Consider the following 17,076-nt stretch of genomic DNA (forward strand, 5'->3'; position numbering starts at 1 on the left):
TGTCCACTGGTGTTTCCAGGTTGCCAGTGTCTTCACCTCTAGGTCTGCATTATTTCAGGCAAGAAGGAAATTCAGGTAACTCATCACTGTGTTGTCTTTTGGGTCCATCTGTCTTCTTCTTTTCACCTTTCAGAGTCTTCTTATGTGTCTTTTACACATAGTGACCCGTACTGTAGTTGTACTTAGAGGAAGACGGAAAAGTACATCTACTCCATCTTCCCAGAAGAAGCTCCTAAGTAAATTTTTAAACAGTGATATATACTACTTTAAATAACTTTAAAAAATAAATAATACATAAATTCACGGAATAATATACAATTGTTTTTTTAAAAATAGGTAATGCTATTGCAGTGATACAGAGTGACTGCTAAAATATGTTAAGTGACAAAAGGTATACATGATCTGTAGAGGATGCTATGAGTGCAAAAACAGAATTCAAAATACATACACCCATGTATACACTAGTACATGCATCATGTATCACTGGAACATTATATAAGAAACTCATAATGCTAGATGTCCTTGGGAAAGGAAAATGAAAGACTAGGGTGAAAAGCAGGGAATAAGAAGGGGACTAAATTTTTGCATTTTTGCATATGTTACCTTTCCAAAAGAACAAGTAAGTAATGTTTTTAAATAATAAATTTTACCTTGAAAAGTAAGCAGGCAAGACCTGAAAATCCTGCAGATGACTAATAAGAAATTTATGTAGTTAAAATTTTTAAATGCTACACACTGTAATAGCAGAAGAATTAATAAATAGTTCAGGAGACTAGAACAGAACAGAAAACTAATTGTAGGAACTAGAACACGAGCTAGTACAGATTAATAACTACTTTTAAAGTGAATTTTAGATCCTGGAGTAATGGCGGGCTAGGTACCTGGATCAATCTTCCTACTAAAAACTAGCAGGCCAAAGGAAACTAGCCACAGCATCTTGGATCACCCCACCTCAGGGCACAGGTCCTCAGGTGAGTTCCTCCAGTTGCCCCAGATGAATTTATTCCCTTCATTTCTAGGAAGATGCAATGAGGGAGATAAACACTAAAGAACTGACATGGCACAACAAAAAAACAAGTGCTAGGTTGAGAGCTCTGGGTTGGAATCTCTGTTCCACTCCCTGGAACTGTGTAATCTCGGGTAATTTACATATCCTCATCTACCTGGGCAGTCACTCTCAGGGTTACAGCTAGAATTAAGCAGGAATGTGTGTAAAGGTTTGGCCTGATGCCTGGCACCCAACACTTGTTCAGCAATTATTAATGGGCTCATTAACAGACACTAGTGGAGCCAAGAGGTTACTCTCAAGAATATCCACCATCCTTGCTTAGTTATCTAGGGAATTTTATTTAATCAAGCTACACCTCAGAATGTTGGTGAAAACCAAGCTGCTGAGCCTCAAGTCACCTGCCCATCAGTTAAATACAATTAAGAAAGCAAGTCTCTTATCAAGTTCAATATGATACAAATTGTTGTCTATATTCACTAACATCAAACTTGCTAAGAGACTACAACTTAATGATTTCCACCACTAAAAAAGAAAGGATAACTATGCAACACGATAGAGGTGCTAATAATCACTACATTGGCTATTAAAATATATAAATGTATCAAATTAACATGCTATACACCTTAAATATGCACAATGTTACATGTTTCAATTAAATAAATTAGAAAGCAAGTCTCTCCCCCTAATGGTCTGGATCTCAATGAGTCCCATAGGAAGAAGTCAAAGCAAATACTTAAAGTGACCTTTATATTCAGTATTAATAATTCAGAAACCCAAGAACATTTTTATGGACACACCCGAGAAATCCCCATCTTCTGTAAATAGACCATAGTGGCAGAACTTCTGTCACACCAATAAAGGCTCAAAGCCTGATTGATAGGCTTGAGATTAATGAAGAGAGAGACATAAACAGCATTTCCAAAAGCAAATTACCAGTCACTGTTTCTTTAATTTACCAGAACATATATAAACCATTTCTACACCAGAGGGCAGGAAGGCTGACTATGATACACTGGACAGTTACATTAGCACTATTCAACGGGGATTGGGGAATGCAGAGGGGTGTGTGCAGTGGGAGAGGAAGGGCATGGGGTGGGCATGTGTCATGGGGAAACACCTGTATGAATATATGAGCTTGCAGGTAGTTTGCTAACATAATATCTCCTAAAAATTACCAGCTGATTTCATCATAAAAACCAGAACACAATGAAACTCAGCTAAAAAGCCCCCAAATGAACAGTTTATTAAGCAAAAATATATAATCATTGCAATATTCTGAGGCAACACTGATAACCAAGACACATTCAAAAAAAGCAAAGGTCATCCTTGACATAAGCACACCAATTAAGTGAACTTTTAGTTAATTTAAATTTCGATTTCGAGGAATAATCAAAGTCAAGGAGCTTTTAAATTATATTCTGAAGCAGGATACAGTAATCAGATAAAAGGATGAAGGGGAACTTTGAGGGCAGGTTATTGATGTCTCTAACCCAGATCTGGAGATCACAGGTAAGCCTTGCCCACTTTATACTAGATACAAATACCAAGCAAGTGTGTGTGTGTGTGTGTGTGTGTGTGTGTGTGTGTGTGTGTGTGTGTGTGTGTGTGTGTGTGTGTGTGTGTGTGTGTCAAGAGCAAGTGAATTTTCTATTCTATGTTTGTGACTGTGCAGGGTTTGGGCAGACACAGGGATAAATTCAGGACCTTTAGCACTACCAGGGAAGCGATATCAGCTAAACCTAGCCATGTCCTCCAACCCTGGCACACTGAAAACCTGCCAGGATTTGTAATCATGAGCAAATCAAGGCTCTCCTGCAACTCGAATGCACCCGACAGTCCTGTGCACGCTGGGTTTCACGCTCCTCTGCTTAGTTGCTCAGAAGAGCTAAATCAAGCGCCTCCCAAGAGTCCCATCCTGTCCATATTCACTGAATTCCTGCTGGGTGACAGACATCTTACCAGGCTCTGGGGATGAGCTCATGCATCCCCTAGATCATCACCACAGATCTAGGTTTCTCCTACTTTTCCACAAATTAGCCGGACACACAATGACCATATCTTTCTTACCATTAACTCCACTTCCCAAAAACTGTCAGCAGTTCAGAGGGATTAAGTTTGCTAACCATGTCCTTTCAAAGCTAACATACTGTACTTGTACACTTCAGAGAGTCAAGTATTTGGTCAAATATACACATAATAGTGAATAAATTCACATTCCACAAAAAACAATGATGACTAGAGGTAATCTTTTTTTTTTTTTGGTACCTGGGATTCACTGTCATGGCAAACCACTAAAATGAAGCTATTTTTACCCTAGAGCTGCAGGGATGCCCACAGGAACTCCTTGGCTCCTAACCTGCTGGCAGTGACAGAAAACAGAAGCAGCTTAAACCTGAAAGCTTCCCTCTTTTTCAGACAATATACATGTTAATAACATATGTAATGAATGAGCTGAAACTAAATATTCAAGTAGATGAAAAATTTACCTAATGATTCAAGAAAAGGCTAAAATAAAACACACAAGTTACATGGACACCACATGATCAGATCTAAATGAGTTAATATGGAAAGTTCCTTTTCACTATACATCAACAAGAGACAAATCCAAAGTGAGGTCCACTGTTATATTAGAAACAGTTTAAAATATTCTAAACTGAAAATGCAAAAGTTAGGGACCTAACTTCTGGTCCCTGATCTACCACTAAGTAAATGAGAGACCTCAGACAAGTCATTTCCCCTCTTTTCATCCGGGAGAGGTTGGACTGAATGGGACCTATTATCACTGTGACCTACTGTCCTTCCCAGCTTTAAAATACGATTCTATGAAATTGAAAACACAAAGATACAGTATTACCATGTTATTGTAATCAGATGGGTCATATGTGCTCTGTTTAAAAATCTTACAGAGTTCCATAAATTCTTCACTCATCTCGTGGATTTGTCCATTTAAAATTGCTCCCTTGGTACCGCCAAATTCAAGTCTTTCCAGCTTTTCAAATTCCAGGATGGTGACAAATATATCCTTTGAAAAAAACATCGTAAAGATTTTTCCACCCTCTTGAGTAGGAAAAGAACATTTTAAAGTTTCAAAGAAAGAACATTTTCCAACATTCAAAATCAGTGAGTCAATGGACACTTACATGACATAAAGTGAATATTAATGATGTAACTGAACTAAGTAACTGCCTACTTTTAAAATCATATTCCCATTTTCACATGGACTGAAAATTATCAAGCAGTACAGGCAACACCTAGCTTACCATAGTTAAACATTTGATTCTCTAATTTCATATCCTTCTAATCGTAAGTCAGACGTCCGGGTGAGATCCAAAACTCATTTTCAGCCACCAACACTGCAGTGATGGGCTCCCTTATTGAAAAGGAGCTTAAGAGACTGTTATGAAAGGGTGATGCAAGTTACCCACAGTCAGGCATTTGGCACTCAAACTTTAAGAGGCATTCAGGCTGCTTAAGTGATGAGAATTTTCAAAACATAAAGCTCTAATTTTGAATGAAATTCAACAAATCTATCAACAAAAAAGCCCAAACTTGCTAGAAAGAGTTTTACAAAGAAAATAAGGAAGTTCAAAATGAAAACAAAAACAAAAACAGAAACCTTAGCCAGTTGGCTCCATACAAGTTGTGGTGTGTAAGTGTTTACATGTATGTAATTCATGTTTGGTTTTTTGGCATTTAAAACATTTATAAAAAGCACGTTTTCATGTTCTTTTCATCTATTTTTATGAATAGTTATAATATTTGAATAGTATAACATATATATTTATATACTAAAAGTTACCATGATATTTTAGATTATCAAATGGGTTTTCAGCTATGGAATCCCAATAAAACCATCAAACATGTAAAGAAAAAAGGGGTTATTTTATAGCTTCCTGATTTACAACCATTTTCTAGGAACGTAGTAAGCTGTAGGACAAGGGTCACTGGTACATAGTGATTCACTTACACTCAGTATAATAAAATAATCAAAAATGAATTTTTTAGAAAAAGAAGCCAAAGCTTTAAAACTAAACAAAGTTTTGAAACTAAACAAACTAAAGCTTTTACTGTATCTTGATAGCACGGGCCTCGTAAACTCCTCATGAGGATCACCAAGAAAGCAGACTTCCCACCTCCCACCCAAGTAGAACTATTCCCTAAATCATATAAAAAGCTATAGGATTTTCTGAAACAACTTACAATATGAATAAATTACAAGTCAATAAATGAATACCTCTATTTTCATGAAACGGTCGAGAAATTTGTCAAATCTAAGAAACACCAGATGAGACTGGAAATCCCATGGTTTCAGCTCCTTACTTCCCATAAAATAGCTTGCCAATCCTTCTCTATAGTTAAAAAAACAATTTTTGAAAGTCTTTAAGATGTTAACGGCCACCTGCACCTTTTCCAGAGAGTCTTCAATTTCTCCTCTCATAAGGTCTTCAGGCAAAAGGTAAGCTAGTGCCTAGAATTCAATGAAAGGAAACAATAATAAGAAAATGTTTAATAATTTTCCTGAAAATGACTGTTTCAATGAACTGTTTTATTTTTTCAGTGCATGATTTTTAAATTACAATGTCTAGAATTGGGCCAGCAATGCTGTAAAACAGGAAATACAAATTCTAGAAATTCAGGCACTTAGGTTTCAATGACATACTTGCATACATTAGAGACTTCTACAGGAGATGCTGCAATTTCTGGAATTAAACATTCTGCCAATGACTACATTTTTGCTAAGCTTCAAAGATACAACAACTGTGTAACCAGAATTTGCATGGCTATTCCTGGCAGCAAATATTCTGCACAACTGTTTTTTCACATAAAGAAATGTATAAGCCAGGAAGGGACATCTATCAGACCATGTATTTTAAAAATATGGTCACGTTACCTGACAGCACAAGGTCTCTTGAAAAGGTGAGAAAGAGCTAACATACGTGATTATACCATTGGCAATTCTTTTAGGTTAGCAGACTTCTCTTCTGGGGGCTTAAACTCATTATAGGACATAAAATCTGGCCGAGATATGCCATATGAACTAGTTTTCAATAGTGGAAATGCAAAGGCGAGAATGATTATAGAAAAACCAGCAGATTCATGTAGCAACTCTCATAGGACCATCATTCAGTTCTTCCCTTTGCATATTTGTTATGAACTTTCACAATTTCCCTATTTAGGAGCCTCAGGAACCTATAAAATCTAATCCTGATGCATCTTCACCGCATATAAATTATAGGTTTAAACTGCACACCTTTAATTCTTCAGTTGCTTAGAAAGTTGTCACAGATCTCAATGGAGCAAGTATTGAAAGCCATTGGGTTCAACACAGCAGATAGAAGAAATGTTTTTCTAAATGTAGACATATTGTCCTCCATCTCCCAATAATGGCTATGGTTTTACATGCAATATAGACTCTGTGCCATACATGTGTAAAGTAGTAAGAATATCATTCATTTGGTGTCTAAAAAGCCTACTAACTAGTTCCTTCAATTCTAGCAGATCAGGAACAGTGAACAGTGGAGACCATGGTCACCTGGACAGCACATGACCCATCTAAAGGGGTACGTGAAGCTCTAGCAGCTGACTGTGTCAATGGGGATGCAAGAGTCAATGCAGTGAGATCTGGCTTTTCAGTAGAGGCTGGGATGTTGGAAATTCAATGAGACCTACTCAATTTAAGCATCAGAAACAATTTTTTTTAAATTTCAAAATACTATGCAAAATAAAAACAGCAGTGCATTGATCCATTGGCCAAAGACAGTTGACAGAATGCCAGCTTATGACTTCTGACGTATACCACAGCAAGGGTTCAAATGTTTCATAAACACGTTGCAGTCTACATAGTCACAAAAACAAAGTACATGAAAACTATATAAGAAAATTATAAAAGGCACATAAAATGTGTGATCACACAAATCATGCAACGTACAAAATTAAGAAACAACATGGTACAAGTGTATACTCAATGAATCACTGCAAATTTTTTAAAGCTGGTAATGCTCAAAGCTGCTGAATTATACTAAAACTTTTTACACATTGATAATAGCAATGCAATTAACATAGTCTTTTAAAAAAGAATTTGTAAATATCAAGTAGAGTTCAATAGTCATGAAAAGATTGTACCCCTTGATCAACATCAGGAATTTATATTAAGCCAATTATCCAAGTTAAGGAAAAGGATTTCTGTATAAAGTTGTTTTCTGCATGTTGTTTGTAATACAGGAGGCTGGAAGCAATGTAAATATCCAACAATAGCAATCATTTTTCAAGAAGCTAGTAAAAAAAAAAAGAATTATATGATAAAATGCATAAATACGTGTAAATTTTGGAAGAAGGAAAATTTTTAAATGCTGAATTTTAGGGTGATAGAACTGCAGGACTATGTCCATTGTTATAAATTTTATGCAATAAGAGTATTTTACAATTATTCATATACTACATATTAATAGTAATTAGAAATAAAAACTTACATTAAAACATGGAGCAAAATGAGTAAGAACTCTGTCAGCTGGGTGACCTTGAGAAAGCTATTTATCTTCTCTGAACTTTTTTTTTTTAAAAAGGGTTTTTTTTTTTTTTAAATACATAAAGTATCTACTAATAGCACCTATATCATAGTGTTGCCAGAGAATTAAACTCGTAGATTCTTGTAAAGGGCTTAGAAGAATTCTGGCAAATAAGAGGCACTATACAGTTCTTGTTACATAAGTATTAAAAATAAGTTAGACAGCAAACGACTGGGGGTGGTGGCAGGTGGTGCGGAGTTTAGCTCTTCAGAGAACCCAGGTATGAAAGCTGACTCATTGCCCATTTTTGATTCCTAACATGTTGGGGCAGATTTACTACAAAGTCCACTTGGAGAATCTAGGAAATCAGGTCGACGGAACCTTTGGACATAAGCCAAGAACAGTAACTAAGGAACAAGAGAAACGACATTATTTCCTTGGGAGCTTGGCAAACTCTGACCATTGACACAGCCTAGGACCCGGGGATAATAGGTTTATAGGTTTACAGGTAACCAGGGCCCCTTGCAAGCCAACTACAATAGTGAACGACAACATTTGAGGTTTCTACACTAACAGAGCTTTGCAGTAAAAGTTTGGATCATTCTCAAAATGCGATGAGGATCCCTCAAAAGGGGTTTGGGAGAAGCGGTGGTCACAGTGGTTAATCCTGCAATAGGGATCCAAGCCATTAGGACGCAGTGCACTCACTTAACAAAAGAGCGAAACTGAGTCTGCACAACAGAGAAACAAATAGAATGAAGCCAGAAGAGATGCTAAAATATAGCAAGGAACAGACCTGTTATTTCCTATCAACAGCTGCAACTATTTTGTAAGGCAAGAGTTTGGAACTAACTTTTACTGAGTCTCTGTTAAATGCCACACATAGCATTTCATTGAGGTTCTCTCTTGATCTTTACAAAAGCCCATGAACAGGGCACTTACAAGTGTGGAAAGTGAGGCTCGGAAAAGTGATTTAACTACTCTAAAATGGTTCAACTTGATCTTTTTTATTCTCAGCTGTGGCACACGGCTTGTGGAATCTTAGTTCCCTGACTAAGAATTGAACCCAAGCCCTCAGCAGTGAAAGTGCAGAGTCTTAACCACTGGACCACCAGGGAAGTCCCCTGGTTCAATTAGATTTGAATCCTGGTTGGTCTGAGCCCAAAGCCCTTTCCATACACCATTCCACTTCTTTGGAAGCAGAGAGGAAGACACACAAGCACACCTCAATCTCATATGTATTCCAGAAACGGTAAACTACAAGTCAGGAAACCTGTTCTTTAATTTGGATTTCCCCCTAAATGCTCAAGCAAAGTGAGCAAATGATATCTTTCAAGTTTCCATTAATTCACCTGAAAAAGTATCAGGATTAGAATGGCACACAGTTCCCCAACCAGTTTCTGCTACAACACTGCTCTCTTTAACGTTTAGAAAAGAAAGGTTCTGGGGCCTGGGGCAGCAGAAGCTCCGAACAGCTTGCCCTGTCTACGAACAGATTTTCAGGGCTCCCAGTCCCCTCCAATTTTACCCGACTACGCAATGAAAAATTTTAAATTTCTATGTGAGTCATGAGGTGAAAACCACTGCGAAGCATTAGACTAGATCAGGGATTTAGGTCAATCACAGTTGTCCACCCTTCTCTGAGCTAGTGATCCAGGCCTGTCCAAGATATCCTATCTCCCTGGCCACATGATTGTTCCAGGAGTGAAAATAAAACCCACTGGTCCAGAACAAAAAACAAAGTCAGCCTCTTTCCAGGGAAGTTCCTCTACTAGAAGGATATCCATCTGGTGCTACCAAAAGCCACCTTGGTTAACACGTGATGAGAGCCTGAGAATCAAGTCAAACACAAACGAGCAAAACAGAGCTTTGAAATTATCATCTGTGTCCCCTGGAGCAAGCTAATCCTCAAGTCTTTGTACTGTTAGACTTTCCACTTCATATGAACTTAGACACTTCTCTTTTTCTGCTTGTTTGCCAGTTACAGCTGGAAACGATCCAATTCTCATAGGAAGCGCTCTTACTTAGCAACTCAAAGGCTAAGCCATATGCACAGATTCTGATTCTCTGGCATCTGTTTTACAAAAACTCCTTAGGTGTTCAGACACACACCCTGATATAGACCCTGCTATGGACTAAAGTGTGACACCCGCTCCAAAAAAGTGCCTGTGTTGAAGCCCTAACCACCAATATGACTACCTGGAGATAGAATCTTTAGGAGGTAATTAAGGTTAATGAGGTCATGAGCGCAGGACCCTGATCTGACAGGACTGTGGTTTTTTAAAAAGAGGAAGAGGGAGATCTTTCTCTCAGTGTGAGGGCACAGAGAAAAGGCAGCTATCTGCAAGCCAGAAAGAATGCTCTAGTCAGAACACGACCATGCTGGCACCTGGATCTGGTCTCCCAGGCTCCAAAAATGTGAGAAAGCAATTCCTGAAAATAAAGCCACACAGCCTGTGGTATTTTGTTATGGCAACTCAAGCAGACTAAGACACACACACCCTCAACAAAGAATCACTGGATGATATGCCCTGCAAGTATCTTTTAGCTCTCAAATTATGAAATATTCTCTGATATTATGGACACAAGAGTAATTAAAGTTCCCACAGGATGAGGAAGCAGTCCAATTTTTTTAAAACATTTTGCAAGTTAAGTGAAGAGTAGAGAAACAATTATAAACAAGATTTTTAAAGATCAACCATGAGTCAGAATTCTTTTAATATAATTCTACTACTATTTTTGGAGGATCATTTTTTTTCTGCCAGATTCTCTTAACTTACTTCCCTTTCCAAAAGTCTTCCCCCAGCCAGTGTTCCTGTGGAAACCAAAGGGAAAGCTACAAAGAAAGTACTACGTGTGTGTGCCTTTTATTAGAAGCTGCCTTAAATCTCTTTTGAAGAAAAGTAGGATGTTAAACAGAATCCAGTAACAACCTGTCCCTTGACTGTATCTGACTTATTTCCAGAGCTCCTTTGCCTTTTAGGATACAGTCATCTGGCCTTTGTTACCATAAAAGTCTTATGAAAAAAGAAAAGGGAAAAAGGTGTTCTGTAGACTGGATTTATTCATTCCTCCTTGATCTCATAAAACCTACCAAACGGCAATAATTCTCATTGTTCCTATGTTTTTCATGCTACATACCCGGTCAATGAAGAGATTACAAAACTCTTGCAATAGAACTATAATCCGAACAGGGGTATTATAAAACGTGGAATGACTCCAGATCAGACAGATGGTATGAAATAACGGGGCAATTAATACACCAGTCTGTGGGAATTCCGTCTCCTGAACACATTGAAGGTGTCTCCTCAGGGGTCTCAGGTAAAGTTCCACATCTTGGGCTTCTAGAAGAGCTGAAAGGAAACCACCGTTAATGTGAGGCAGCCTCTTTTATCTGAAGTCACTTCACAAGGTCAAGAGAACAATGCAAAACAACATGGCTGTACTTAAATGCTGCCTCTTTCTTTTTATATCACTTACCCTACCATTGACACAGGGCAGCTTAGGAAGGCTTTCGACACTGCCCAGCTGTAACAACCCTTCAAAGAGAACCCAGGCGTACTCACAAGTAAATCACGACTGAAGACTCACCAGAAAGTTAACTCCTCCCACGCACTTGGTACCAGCACAATTGAATCATCTATTATCTCATTCTAGTGTCCTATAAGAGTAACTCACACCATGAAAAATTTTCCATTATATTATTACCCACAGTGTAACTACTGAAATTGTCAAGCATGGGTGATGAAAATATTTTGAACTAGATAGAAGCAATAGTTACAGGATATTGTGAATACACTAAATGCCACCAATCTGTACACTTTAAAAACTTTTTTTTAATGTTAGGTGAATTTTACCTCAATTTAAAAAATTGTTATGCATGGTAGGAATAAGGAATACTTTTTTAAAAAGGTATATATGAAGACAACATTGAAATAGTTATGATTAATTACTGGTTAATCTAATCCAAATTTTCTCTTGATTAAAACTGGTCTTTTAATGTACCCTAAATGGATCTCCATCAGACTTCACTGTACTCCTGAGGCTACAAATACCTTTGATTAACTGAAAATGGTCTTTATTTATGAAGGTAGGGAATGAAGGAAAGTAAATTCCTTAATTTCTGGTGTTATCCCAAAAGACTCCTGTCAGAAGTCAAAAACAAAACAAACTGCCAGACTTTTTTTTTTTTTTTGGCTGTCAGAGTCAGGTATGCACCCACCCATGTTGCTCTTCTTGACATGTAACCAATTAATCTCTCCACCTAACAATAAAGACCTGGGAAGAAAGAGAGGGTCCAGGAACTATTTTTTCCTCAGATGCACTCACGTTTTGAAATTAGTGTGTTTTCATCAGTGTTAATTTCAAAATCCAATAATTGCATGTAAAGGTAAAGTGCCCTTAAAATGTGATAAGCACTTCTAGTGATTTTACAAAGCCTCGAGTAGGTCTTTGGGAGAGCCTTCTACCTCTAACTGAGAATGGCTTTGGGCCACTTGTTCTACTGAAAGTATTTTCTCCTGAATCTCCAGTCCATATGCTCAGAAGGCTTTGAGGACCCCTGGGATTCATTCCTGGATAAGTTTTATCCACAGAAAATGTGAATATTACTACCAGAAAAAATGCAAGCAGCTTCTGTTTATTGAGGGTACACTTACTATGTGCCTAGTACTCTGTGCACTGTATATTAGGTCTTCAATTCATTGGTCCTCAGCCAGGGGAGGATTTCCCACAAGGGTCATTTGACAATGTCTTGAGACACTTTTTGTCCTCACAACAGACATGGGGGGAGTGGACAGAGGCCAAGGATGCTGCTAAATACCCTGCAATGAACAGGGTGGTTCCCCACAACAAAGAATTATCCTGCCCAAAACGTCAGTGGTGACAAGGTTGAGAAATAGTGCTCTAATTCTTGCAACAATTATACAAGGAAGGTGTTAGTATGCCAAGTTGGCCAACAGAAACCAGGGACGCAGCAAATTTAAGATGTACTGAGTGGATCTGGGATAGAAATACAGATCTAATGCCATCTTGTCTTAAGGCCTCTTTTCAAACAGAGTTCATGGAGAAAAGCCTAAAGAGATAGCAAAACATTTTCAAAGTAGATTTTAAGTATTTCCTAACCTTCCACGTTACATAGGAAAAAATTTAAAAATAATTTTCTCATGTCAGAAACAAAAACAAGCTACTGGGCCATGTTATCTTTCAATTTTATCGTTTAAAACTTCAGTATCACGGATCATATCCGTATTTGCTTACACATGTCTAAAGAAACAGAAACAGAAATAAAAAAATTACGGAGGGGTGTTACGCCTGGGTGAGGTTGAAACTGGGTACTGAGAAGATAAGGAAACTTTTCACTTACACAATTTCTTTTTTAAATTAAAAATACCTGTTTATAATTTCTGGGTTTTAACAATGTACATGCATTACCTGTTCAAAATTCAACAAACAAACCCTCCTCTCTGTGTGTTTAATCTTTACCAAAACCTCAATGATGACTTCGCGTTCTTATGAGTTAAATAAATGGTGGATGTTAAGCAAATTCAGAGATTCTACTGAAGAGTCACTGGACTAACTGCAGCCCAACTGTTGATTAGAAAGCCTCCATGCTGGGCATTCAATGACCCGCTGCTAAACACCAAAGGCCTTTCCCCTCCACACACATACACTCTCACTGAAAGTTCAATCTAGAGCCTCTGTGGTAGGTACTTACTATATACCCGAAAAATGGTTTAATATAGCCGGAGAATAAACTGCAGATAATTAAGATGGACTTATCATTAGAAGAGTCAAGTGCAGTCATTTCATGAGCATGCTAAGGGTAGAAGGGTAGAGGGGGCTGAGCAGACAGTCAGGAGTCAGATCAGGAGGGACCACTGATGCCAGGCCGAGGAACACGAGTCTTACCATTTTCCACAGCCATGAGGATACCCTTCAAAGTTGGAAAATAGCTGCTTTGCTTATTTTTCAGGATCTTAACCATCTTGAGGACAATGGGAGCCTGAAGCTAAATTGAAAAAAAAAAAAAAATATATATATATATATAAGCTAGATTAATGAATAAATAAATGCATTCTGCAATAAAATATTTAAATAATATTCCATTCATGCACAGTACACACAGTATTTAATACTCAAAGACATACCTGGTTTCAAGTTAAAAATAATTTTTTTCCTTAAGACCGTATGTTATTTTACATTTATAGCTCTTAACTTGTATTTTCAAAAAGCCTGTTAATATACATTTTATTATACATGTAAAATATTAACTTCTCCATATAAAATCTGTTTCAGAAAATCTCTAACAGATAGGTGAACATGTGAATGAATGTCGTAGTTTTTAGAACATTAAACTGAATAACTTCTAATGGCAAACACCAGCAGAGGAACCAGTTAGTTCTTCCAAAGTTGCATCTCTCCACTAAGCAAAATCTACTCCTTTCCCAAATTAATTACATCAACTAGATTAATTAAATCTTACAATCTTCAACATTTCCCTTGGGAACTACTCTTTCTTTGCCACAAAGTGTTTCCAATTACTGTCAAAATAGTCGCAAAAAGGCAAAATTACTTTTAATCCCCATTAATTTTAAGAATGCATACCATACAGAACTTTGGAATAAGAAAACGGACAATTAAGTTGTTCAAAGACAGTGTATTAAACCTTTAACATTACTAGAAATCATGGCTTTGGAGACCAAATTCTACAACTGACTTTGCTAATTCAACTGGCAAGCAATTTCTAGGGCTCTCAACTTACTTGATCATAAATGAATGCTAGGTTCTCTCTCCTCATCATCCAGAAATCCAGTTCAGTTTGAGGATCTGAGTGAAGACCATTCAGTAAAGGCCGCACTAAATCTTTCTCTACAATTTCTTGGATTTGATGTGACCATTTAATGACCACTGATTCAATTGCATGGAGTACTGTCCTTTCATTTGGCTCTAGTCTACAAACACTGAAATGATTAAAAATACAAAAATGAATCATTTCATCCAAATAAGGATAGGACTTGAATTTTAATAGGTATTTTATGAATCCATAAGCTAGTTTTCTAAATATAAATTCTTCAAGATCACATCTATTATTTTTATAGCCTCAGTTTGAGTTGTGACATTGTTATTCTGTCATGGGCATGTCTCTAACATTTAAAAAATTGTTAAAGAATCATAATGTCCTCAAAAACATTTTACTAGAAGAGTACTGTTGACATTATGGCAATTGGTACTGCTTGCTTTTTGTACAGTCTGCTTTTAGAAAGAATACTTTGAAAGGAAATAATATATATGGTGTTTCTGTACATTATTTTTTAAAATATGCTGTAGTTATAATAATTCTGATATTTTGCTGACAGTTTGCTGGGGGTATGATATTAAATGGGTGTGTTGGCTCTCCATGTTGATATCCTGTGTAAACCATATCATTACGTACTTGGTCTCTGAATATTTCTCATCCAGGTCAACATTTCCTGCAATAGTGGGAATTGGTAGAAGAGTTCTTCTCAACATTTTGCCCCTAAAAATATGCATTTTATTTTTCATGACTTCTATGTGACGTTCCATGTCTTGTGAAATAAAACAGGACCAGGATTTATGGTTGTTCTTATTAGCAATAATTGGCACTAAAATCTAGAGAAAGAGAAACATTTTAAAAAGCAGTGAAATTAATTTATACACAATGTGCTCCTTCAAAGATTTCCTTGTCACACAAGATCAGCAACAAAACCACCCAATTTCAATTTCATAAATATCCTCCTGTGATATCAAATCTACAAAGAGATGACAAAGTCAGTGACCCATTTAGATTTCATCAATTAGACACATTCTTTCAAAGTGGAAATACTATACTACTTGTTCATTCATTTACCCATTTATCAAACATTTATGGAGGCTCCCAATAACTTAAACTCTGCATGAAATAAGCAAAATCATGTCAAGTAAGTAAACTGCTTTCTTAATGCAAACTGCGCACACAGGCAGGTATAGTAATGTAAAAAATCTTCTTGAATCACATGGAGGCAAGAGTAAATTAATCTTCTCCAGCCCTGGGTGACATCCCAGTGGATTAAATTTTGATAGAAAGATGTTCATTCAATCATATGAACCTTTTTTGAACTCCTTCCACCATTAAGTTGGAAATACCAATGAAATTATATGTGTGAAAACACTCCAAAATTATTTTGTGTTCCCAAAGCCCAGCATATCTTACGTAATTAGTAAGAGTTTGTTGAGTTAATGAAGTTGGTCTCTTCTTGCTTCCTCACTCATTTTCAATATGTACTAATTAAACATTTTCCTGACACAATCTGTCCAGACCATCAGCATTACCTATAAAATTTCCATTAGCTAAAATGCTTAGAAAATAGGTATTCCACCTTTTTAAAGCTGATTTTGAGAACACAACCTTCTAGTTAACTAAAAACAAACTGAAATTTTATTTTATTTTCCAATGGGGATAAAACAAATCTTTCCAAATTGTATTATTATTACAATTTCCTGCTTTGTACCCACTACTTGTTGAGCTAGGAGATTAGTAAGGAACAGTGTGTATTCCATGGAAACAGCCTAAATGTCCATCAACAGATGAATGGATAAAGAAGATGTGGTAGGGGAGGAGCTTCAAGATGGTTGAAGAGTAACACACGGAAATCACCTTCCTCCCCACAAATACATCAGAAATACATCAACATGTGGAACAACTCCTACAGAACACCTACTGAACGCTGGCAGAAGACCTCAGACCTCCCAAAAGGCAAGAAACTGCTCATGTAACTGGGTAGGGCAAAAGAAAAAACAGAGACAAAAAATAGGGACGGGACCTGCACCAGTGGGAGGGAGCTGTGAAGGAGGAAAGGTTTCCACACACTAGGAAGCCCCTTCGCGGGCAGAGACTGTGGGTGGCAGAGGGGGGAAGCTTCAGGGCCACGGAGGAGAGCACAGCAACAGGGGTGCGGAGGGCAAAGCGGAGAGATTCCCGCACAGATGATCAGTGCTGATCAGCACTCACCAGCCTGAGAGGCTTGTCTGCTCACGCACCGGGGCGGCCAGGGGCTGGGAGCTGAGGCTCGGGCTTTGGTCGGATCCCAGGGAGAGGACTGGGGTTGGGGGCGTGAACACAGCCTGTAGGGGGTTAGTGCGCCACGGCTAGCTGGGAGGGAGTCCGGAAAAATGTGTGGAGCTGCCGAAGAGGCAGGAGACTTGTTCTTGCCTCTTTGTTCCCTGGTGTGCGAGGGGAGGGGATTCAGAGCGCCGCTTAAAGGAGCTCCAGAGATGGGTGTGAGCCACGGCTATAAGTGTGGACCCCAGAGACGGACATGAGACACTAAGGCTGCTGCTGCAGCCACCAAGAAGCCAGTGTGCGAGCACAGGAAACTCTCCACACCTCCCCTCCCGAGAGCCTGTGTAGCCCACCACTGCCAGGGTCCCGGGATCCAGGGACAACTTCCCTGGGAGAACACACGGCGCGCCTCAGGCTGGTGCAACATAATGCCAGCCTCTGCTGCCACAGGCTCGCCCCGCACTCCGTGCCCCTCCCTCCCCCCGGCCCGAGTGAGCCAG

The 17,076-nt window shown here is 38.1% G+C and overlaps 1 protein-coding gene across 1 annotated transcript in view; it reads right to left on the minus strand.

Moving 5' to 3' along the window:
- DNAH11 (dynein axonemal heavy chain 11) overlaps positions 1 to 17,076 on the minus strand; it is a 315,311-nt gene that overhangs the window by 283,749 nt on the left and 14,486 nt on the right. Inside the window, 6 exon segments of the mRNA XM_029233957.1 lie at positions 3,864 to 4,031; positions 5,244 to 5,477; positions 10,657 to 10,868; positions 13,426 to 13,525; positions 14,279 to 14,468; positions 14,951 to 15,147. Coding sequence (XP_029089790.1) covers positions 3,864 to 4,031; positions 5,244 to 5,477; positions 10,657 to 10,868; positions 13,426 to 13,525; positions 14,279 to 14,468; positions 14,951 to 15,147 — 1,101 coding nt within the window.

The sequence above is a fragment of the Monodon monoceros genome, unplaced genomic scaffold (genome assembly GCF_005190385.1).
Source record: "Monodon monoceros isolate NGI ecotype Baffin Bay Population unplaced genomic scaffold, NGI_Narwhal_1 Super_Scaffold_2, whole genome shotgun sequence".
Taxonomy (NCBI): Eukaryota; Metazoa; Chordata; class Mammalia; order Artiodactyla; family Monodontidae; genus Monodon; species Monodon monoceros.